The sequence below is a fragment of the Scylla paramamosain genome, chromosome 33 (assembly GCF_035594125.1).
Source record: "Scylla paramamosain isolate STU-SP2022 chromosome 33, ASM3559412v1, whole genome shotgun sequence".
Lineage (NCBI taxonomy): Eukaryota > Metazoa > Arthropoda > Malacostraca > Decapoda > Portunidae > Scylla > Scylla paramamosain.
Window position 1 is genome coordinate 8948354 of NC_087183.1, and position 9014 is coordinate 8957367.

Here is a 9014-nt window from a genome sequence, read left to right on the forward strand (position 1 = left end):
AGAGAGACAAAAGTGTTAGAGATGAGTCTATTACCGATTACTTTCGCTCTTGACTTCAGGGGAGCTCGCCTCGTGACGCCTCTCTCTCTTTCTCTCTCTCCTCACCACCACCTCCAGCTTGTCTTAATGGCTCGTATTCAGCAACGCCTTACCCTCTCACCATGACGATTTTCAAAGGCCACAGAGATGATTACCCGGGTTCTCAAGACTGTTTGTCCTAGTAATATTGTAGAAATCTTGTTAATCTGTCACTAGAACCATCAAAGCAGTCTTAAAATCTCGTGTAATTTTAACTATAGTCATTTGAATGTAGTGGAGATGCGGCGCGGAAGTGTTTTAGAATATGATCCAATGTCTCGTTATTCAGAGCTTTGTAGATATTAATTATTTACGTGAACTTAGAGAGAGAGAGAGAGAGAGAGAGAGAGAGAGAGAGAGAGAGAGAGAGAGAGAGAGAGAGAGAGAGAGAGAGAGAGAGAGAGAGAGAGAGAGAGAGAGGAGAATTATTGGGAAAGTGAACGGAGACACATATGACGGAACAAGTGATAAAAAAGAAGAAGAAAAAAAAAATAATGGAGATGGGGACAGGAAATACCTCGGTGGTGTTGTGAATCACCTCCATCATGTGTATCACCACCATAACACACGTCACCACCACCACCACCACCACCACCACCACATCACATTCCCCTCACCATGACAACACGCAGACACAAACGAACATCACCACCACCACCATCACCATCACCACCACCACCACCACCACAAACACCTCAACACCAGAACACATACACCACAATCACAACACATTCTCCTCACTACCACACAGACAAACACCACCAGCACTACCACAACATCCAAGACCAACACAGACACTCCACCACCACCACCACTCCCTCACCACCACAAAAAGCACTAATCCTTAACGCCTCCTGCATTAGCTGGTGTAAAAGTATTACATTTTAATTTTTTTTAGCTGCAACTGACGAGAGAATCAATGGCTCGTAATGATTACCAGCACGAGTCCCGCGGCGCAGTGTGATAAAAGTTGTTTAATGAGGAGATAATGGCGCCATGTGTGTGTGTGTGTGAGAGAGAGAGAGAGAGAGAGAGAGAGAGAGAGAGAGAGAGAGAGAGAGAGAGAGAGAGAGAGAGAGAGAGAGAGAGAGAGAGAGAGGGAGAGAGGGGAGTCGGTCGGTCAGTCAGTCAGTCTACCATTATCCTGCAGACTCATACAAAAGAGGCTTTATGTTCTTAATTCACGCTTTACTTAAGGGATTTGCTGTCGATTTACCAGAAGGCTTTACAGTGGCGGGTCAGGATTAGCGAAGTTAAATGAGGCAGCGAGGGTTTGGAGGCGAAGAGTCCGGATACAAAGCCTTTTAATGATCTCGTGTCGACTTCCTGCTGTGTTGTACTAATGACGGGGAGGTGAAGAGAAGAGCAAGTGTGTTTTATTGTGTGTGTATTTTCACCCTAAGCTGGAAATATAGACAAGGGAGTAGATATAAGAATCGGTGGCTTTGAATGTGTATGTTCTGTTGTAGGTGTATAGTTTTGTGAATGAACTGACTTACTAACTAACCACCTGCCTGAATAACTCTCTCTCTCTGTCTCTCTTTCTCTCTCTCTCTCTCTCTCTCTCTAGTATGTTTCTTTAGTCTGTGCAGCTGACATGGTAGTTTGCTTTGTATTCTAGAAGGGTTTTTTAAAAATTATTTTTTTATTAATTGTAGATCAATGTTGTGGTTGAAACATCTGTCTGTCCATCCATCCGTCTTCTATCTATCTGTATGTAAGGTCTAGGTCTATCTGTCTATCAATCTATCTATCTCTATCTATCTATCTATATCTTTCTATCTGTATCTATCTATCCATCTGTTTATGTATGTATGTATGTATATATGTATCTACTTGTCAATCCATCTATCTTATCATTTATGTGTTTTGTATAGGGAAGATTGTAAGGAAATCTAGTTTGAATATAAGTATCCATACATTCACACAACAAGAGGAAGCGATGAACGCAGCAGGAAGCCAACAAAATAAAGATAAGAGAATCAAATACGTATGGATGATTACAGGGAACCCTCTAGTTGAAGTTACTGGGACTTTGAAGGATGTGTTCATGACTGTAGTGATAGCTGAAGAGGAGTGAGGGAATTGTGTACCGAGAATGGGAGGGAAAACACCATTGGGAAATTGACAACACGACTAGCTATCATGTGGTCTGTAAATATCGGACCGTCTTCTGGTCGCACCGCACCTCCACCGACATTCAAAGCCTATAGTTGAAGCTACACGGATATTTAAGCGTGTTTTTACGGCTCTAGTGACGGATTAACAAGACCTCTACATTATTAACAGGAGAAACACTCTTGAAAACCGGCAAAATCATCTCTGTAACCCTTGAAAATACTCGGGGTGAGAGCAAAGCGTTTTCAAACATGGAGCGTAGTCCATGATGAGAAAAAAGGGGACGTCAAACTTACCCTCCTCTTGGACTTAATGGAGCTGGCCTGTCTGTCCGTGAGTTCCCCCGATGGAGTGGCTGCCCCAGAGCTCGCAGCTGATGAGCGTGTAACTCACCAGCATCACCAGCATCGGCAGCACGTAGGTAGTGGCGAAGACAGACAATGTTGTACCTGGTGGTGGAGGTGATGAGGAGACGTGAAGGGGTTGCTGGTGGTGCTGGTGGTGGTGGTGGAGTTATTGTTGTTGTTGTTGTTGTTGTTGTAGTGGTGGTGGATGTTGGTGGTTGGTGTTGTTTCAGGAAGTTTAGGAGGTAGAGATAGTAGTGGTTTAGGTGATCATTATTCTTGTATTGATTATAATGGTTCAGGTGAAAAATTAATCTATAGTCTTGCATTATATTCTGCTTTGTTTTGTATTGATTTATTTGTGTATATCAAAGAGCCGCTGAAGTCAGGTCGTAATGCTCGTCTCTTTTTAATGCGAGACCGTCATGTTTTCGTCATACATAATTTTGTGAGTATGATTGAGTGAGTGAGTGAAGCTGTGTGGTGTGTGTGTGGTGTGTGTGTGTGTGCGTGGGTAAGTCACACCTCGACTGTTGTTACATTTTAATAGACATCTTTCAAGTATTATGTGATTACATTTTCCAAGTATCACTCCTAACAAACCAAACATCCTCTGCCTTGCTCGTTGATAATTTCCCTTCATTCATTTTTCTTCCTACGCGAGTTTCTCCTGCATGAGCAATTTTCTGAGGAACCTCATTTATGAATAACTTTTCTTTAATACTTCTGCACACCACCACCACCACCACCACCACCACCACCACCACCACTTTGATTTCTTTCCGCATTCTTACCTAGCTCTGGTCCTTTCATCTAACTTTCTTACACACACACACACACGTAATGAAAAGAAGCCCTATTTCGCATCCCTTCACACCGTCACACGTCTTCATTTGCCTTTCTTCTTTACAAGTCAGCACAGAAACACCCGCCATCCCTCTCTTGAAAACCAGGCGCAGTGTTAATACTCACACATATTCTCTGTAAGATATGCTTGTCTGCCCGTCCGGCCACAGCAGGAAGCAGCCTCGCCGTATTTCGTCGTTCTTGTATCTGGCGGGAGAGAATAAGTTCACACAGGGGCGAGGGAAGACGAGGGAGGGAGGGAGGCAGAGAACGAGGAAAGATGAGAAAGGAGGAAGGAAAGCGAGGGAGTGAGGGAGAGAACGGAGAAAGGGAAGAGGGAAGGAGGGAAGACGAGGGAGGATGAGAGAACAGGGAAAGGAGAGAAGGAAGGAGGGAGGAAAAAGGGACAGAATACACACAAAGGGTTTTTCAGAATGCAGAGATGAGATAAGAAATAATAGATGTTATATTTGCAGGGAAGGGAAAAGGATAAAAAAAGGAGGATAAAAAAAAAAAAAAATGGTGTATTCATGCTGCTGTTGTCCTTGTTGTGGGAGGGAGTGACACAGTGGGAAGAGAATAATGGAAAAATTGAGTTCTTTTCTTTTAGTGTAAGCTGCTAAGTGAAGTAAAGGCTTTCAGAGAGAGCGTGCCCTTGCCATCGTCATGCAATTATTACGTGACTTGTGGGAAAACTCCTCGTAGACTTAGTGAAATGTGGTAGACGTTCCCCGTAGACTTGTGGTATGATGTGAGATGCAGGGTAGCAGAATTAGACTAAAATAATGATACAAAAAGAATTGTGATGATAGTGATAAATACAAAATGATGGTGATGATGATAATAATAATGATAATAATAATAATAATAATAATAATAATAATAATAATAATAATAATAATAATAATAATAATAATAATAATAATAATAACAATGATAATACCAACAACAATAATGTTCATGCATAATTGTGAACAGTTAAATGAAATATCGAAATCCTGAATAAGCATTTCTAGTCAGAGAGAGAGAGAGAGAGAGAGAGAGAGAGAGAGAGAGAGAGAGAGAGAGAGAGAGAGAGAGAGAGAGAGAGAGAGAGAGAGAGAGACTGACAGAGAAAGAGCGGCAGACAGACAGAGGCACAGACATAGACGGGTGAACAGACAGACGGACAGAGAGACAGACAAACAGACAAACAGAGACAAACGAACATTTAATGGACACCGAGATGAAGTACAGCTAACAGACAGACAGACAAACAGACAGAGAGACAAACAGACCGACAGACACTCACTTGATAGACACAGTGGTGGAGTAGAGCAGGCAGGGCACCGCCAGACTCATGGAGGACACCCAGATGAAGATGATGAAGTGCCGCGCCTCACTCTTCGACATCCGGGGCTTGAGGGGCCTGACGATGGCGATGTATCTGAGGGGCAGGGCGGGGGAGGAGCAGGAGAAAGGGCAAGGGAGGGAGCAGGAGGGGCGTTAGATGCGATGGAAATAGATTAACAGGAAACAAAAGTCAACAAAACACGCTTTCGATTTGATGTGTGTTAGTTTAACGAGAGAGGGAAAAAACGAAATGGTGAGTTGTTTCATAGAGAGAGAGAGAGAGAGAGAGAGAGAGAGAGAGAGAGAGAGAGAGAGAGAGAGAGAGAGAGAGAGAGAGAGAGAGAGAGAGAGAGAGAGAGAGAGAGAGAGAGTTGAAGTCGATGGTGGTAAATGTAATTGTCGTAGCGAGTAAGTTAGCAATCACAGCTGAAGAAAACTTTGTGTATAAAGCTTGTGTTTAGGGAAAGAGGTGAAAAGATAGAGGAGAGTCACCAGGAAGAGAAGCTTGTCAGTCATTTATGTTTGTAAAGAACAGACATAAGAAAAAAAAAAAAAAAAAACAAAGGGAGAACAATGAGCGTGATTTAACGATGCTAAAATGTTGTGTTGTAGAAGTAGTAGTAGTAGTAGTAGTAGTAGTAGTAGTAGTAGTAGTAGTAGTAGTAGTAGTAGTAGTAGTAGTAGTAGTCGTAGCACCAGCAGTAGTTGTTGTTGTTCCTATTACACTTAGCCACTAACCCAGTCACACACACACACACACACACACACACACACACACACACACACACACACACACACACACACACACACACACACACACACACACACCTCCCCTATACCCACACATCCACACACAAACACAAACACAAACACCCACGCCCTCTCCCACTCACCCCCTCCCACCACACACCTGTCGAATGAGATGGCCATGAGCGTGAAGACACTGGCGGCGATGGTCACGTTGGCCATGAAGTTGCTGATGGTGCAGTACACGGCACCGAAGGGCCAGTCGCTGTCGGGAGTAGAGGGGAGTGTCAGCACAGAGATGGGGAGACAAGTGCCGGGAACACATTGTGGCGGGAGATAAAAATGGAGGCTAAATACAAGCAATCTAGTGATTTTTCTTAACTCGAGAGAGAAAAAATAAGTAGAAGTTGTACATTGTAGTGGAAGGCAAGTGGCGTGAACCCATTGTAGTGGAAGGCAAGTGGCGTGAACCTAGCGTACTGGAAGACCAAAAGGCTGCCAAACACAACTAATACGGTGATTTCTCTTAAAAGTAAACAGGACCATGGGTATTTTGAACAAAGCTAATGACGTGAATCTATTGAGGCAGAAGATGAAGAAGGAAGTCAAACAGAACCAAACCAGTGATACTTCTTGACTGTAGGAAACCAAAGTAAAGAGAACGCAGGGTAATTTTGTACAAGACCAAGTGACATTAACCCATTGTGGCAGAAGATAAACACGTAGGCCAAACACAACCAATCCGATAATTGTTCACAGCTCTGGAGGTTGATAATATAAAGAGAACAGTGGGTATTTTGTACAAGGCATAAAGAAGTAAAGCAAACATGTGATACGATGTTTATAGCAGTGACAGTAAAACGATTAAAAGAAAGTAAAATAAAAAGTTATTTCAGTAGGGGAAAAAATAAACAGCCAGAAAACAAAAGTCGGCAAAACACACTCCTGCTTTCCCGAGTTTTAGTATCATGAAAGAAAAATCCTTAAATGGACAGGTGTTTCATCAGGAAGGAGAGAAAGAACGATAGAAAAAGCCAGAGAGAGAGAGAGAGAGAGAGAGAGAGAGAGAGAGAGAGAGAGAGAGAGAGAGAGAGAGAGAGAGAGGAAAACTGGACGTAACTGCATTTGAAACATGGTGAAAAAAAAATGAACTGCATGTCACATTTAAAAAGAGAACATTAGGTTTCTCTCTCTCTCTCTCTCTCTCTCTCTCTCTCTCTCTCTCTCTCTCTCTCTCTCTCTTACGTGAAAAAAAATAGATGTAAAATACGTAGACATTTAAGTTATTTTTACATTCCCTAATCTATTTTTCTATCGCTACACGTCGCTTTAGGAAATAAGACAAAAATAAAACATGATCTATAGAAAATACACTAAAATAAACTACCAGAAAAAAATACAATAAGGAAAAAGGAAAAAAAAAGGAAAATAAAATAAAAAGCAAGAGACCCAGATAGTGAGAAGCAGCACGTGAAGGAATGATAGCTGCAAAGGTCGATAATCTCACCAACAACTGAGAGGAACTGAACCTTAGAAGAAAGCCCTGTGTTCCCTGGGAGGAGGAAGGACGAGGGAAGGAAAGTGGCAGGAATGTCTGGTAGAGAGAGGCACAGGAGGAGGAAAGTTTAGTGGTGAAGGAAGGGAAGGAAGGAAGGAAGGGTGAACTGCAGTAGGTAAGGAATAAAGGAAGGGAAAAGTTTGGAGGAGAGAGGAAGGAAAGAAGGAAGGGAGGAAAAATTGGAGTGAGAAAGAAATGAATGAAGGGGAAAGTTCATAATTGAGGAGAACGAAGGAAGGAAGGAAGGAAGGATGGAAGGGGAAATTGCAGCAGGAAAGAAATGAAGGAAAGGACAAGTTGGAGAAGGAGAGAGAGAGAAGAGAGAGCAAAAGCTGGAGACGTAGGGAGAGAAAGGAGAATCAGCAACTAGGGAAGACCTGAGAAGGGAAGGAAGGATGAAATAGGAAATGAGGGAGAAGTAGAATAACGATGTGCAGAAGACAGTAAAGAAAAAATAGAGATGAACTAAATAGATGAAAAAAATGGAAAAAAAATAGGAAATATAATTAAGATGGGTATAAAAAATGAAAACAAACGGTAGGAAGAAAAGAATGACAAAAGAAATAAAAAAGGTGGAAGAGAGAGGAAGGGAAAATGGGGAAGGGAGGAGGAATAAAGGAGAAAGAGAACGCAAGAATAAAAGAGGAAGCGAAGGGAAGAAGAACAAAAGAGAAGGGGAAGAGAGAAAGAATAAAATAGGAAAAGGAGGAAGAATAAAGAAAAAGTGAAGAAGAATAAGAAAGGGAACGAAAGAATAAAGGAGAAAGGGGACAGAAGAATACTCGTAAAGGAGGAAGGGAATTGGAAGAAAGAATAAAGGAGAAAGGGGAGAGATGAAGAATAAAGGAGGAAGGGAAGGGAGGGAGAAGAGGAAGAGGAAAGAAGGGAAACAAAAGAGAAAAGAACAATAAAATAGAAACGGAACGGAAGAATAAAAGGAGATAGGGAAGGGAGGAAGAATAAAGGAGAAAGAAAGGAAGAATGAAAGAATAGAGGAGGAAGGCAAGGGAGGAATAAATGCTGGAGGGAGGGAGAGAGGGAGGGAGGGAGGGAAACAAGAGTCCATCAAAGTGGAAAGTGAAGTGGTGGTAAACAAAATCACAACACTACGTGGATTTCAAAACACTTCGATCCTATAACGCTGCACTTCATGCCCACGCACACACACACACACACACACACACACACACACACACACACACACACACACACACACACACACAGCAAACAAGTGATGTAGTTTGAATTAATTTGTTGACTTCGCAAACCTATTGAGTCTCACTTTTGTAAATGGAATGGTCAGTCTTAGAGAGAGAGAGAGAGAGAGAGAGAGAGAGAGAGAGAGAGAGAGAGAGAGAGAGAGAGAGAGAGAGAGAGAGAGAGAGAGCGTCACAATATCTGCATGATTATTTATTTGTCCGCGACCTTTTCTTTCTTTCTTTCTGATATAAATGTCCTCTCATATCTGCATTATTATCTATTTATCCTTTATTATCCATTTTTCTCCCGTTTTTTTCTATCTTTCCATCTCTTCATATATATTTTTTTCACGTTTATTCTCACTTTCAATTATTTTTTGGCGCTCAGTATTTCACGGAACGCTCCCTTCTGGCCATAAATCTTCGGTGTATGCATGCTGGTCCTCTCCTCCCTCTCCTTCCTCTCCTTCCTCTCCTTCCTCTCCTCTCCTCTTCCTTGCTCTTTTTTTCAAGTCTCACATCACCACCTCTTCACCTCCACTCTGTCTTTCCTTTCCTCTCTTCTTTACAAGTGTTTATTTTTTTAAAGTCTTTTTTTCTCTTTCTGTGTGTTTTTTTTTCAAGCTTTCTTATCTGATTTCCCTTCCTCTCTATATTCTCTTCTTTCTCATTTTTTGTTTTTGTTTTTCTATTTTCTTGTTTTTTTTTCTGTATTCTCCTCTCTGCAGTTTGTTCTCACGTTCTTTGTTCTCATCTCTCCTTCTCTGCTTTCCTCTGAATTTTTTGTGTATT

General features: G+C 41.9%; 2 protein-coding genes across 4 annotated transcripts in view; one reads left to right on the forward strand and one right to left on the reverse strand.

Annotated features, from left to right (window-relative positions):
* Window positions 1-9014, forward strand: part of LOC135089631 (cdc42 homolog) — a 105091-nt gene that overhangs the window by 18784 nt on the left and 77293 nt on the right. The gene's annotated exons all lie outside the window — the stretch shown is intronic.
* The window catches only part of LOC135089626 (tachykinin-like peptides receptor 86C), a 36620-nt gene that overhangs the window by 5412 nt on the left and 22194 nt on the right, over window positions 1-9014 (reverse strand). Inside the window, 6 exon segments of the mRNA XM_063985456.1 lie at window positions 2493-2540; window positions 2542-2631; window positions 2633-2645; window positions 3513-3593; window positions 4678-4812; window positions 5629-5730. Coding sequence (XP_063841526.1) covers window positions 2493-2540; window positions 2542-2631; window positions 2633-2645; window positions 3513-3593; window positions 4678-4812; window positions 5629-5730 — 469 coding nt within the window.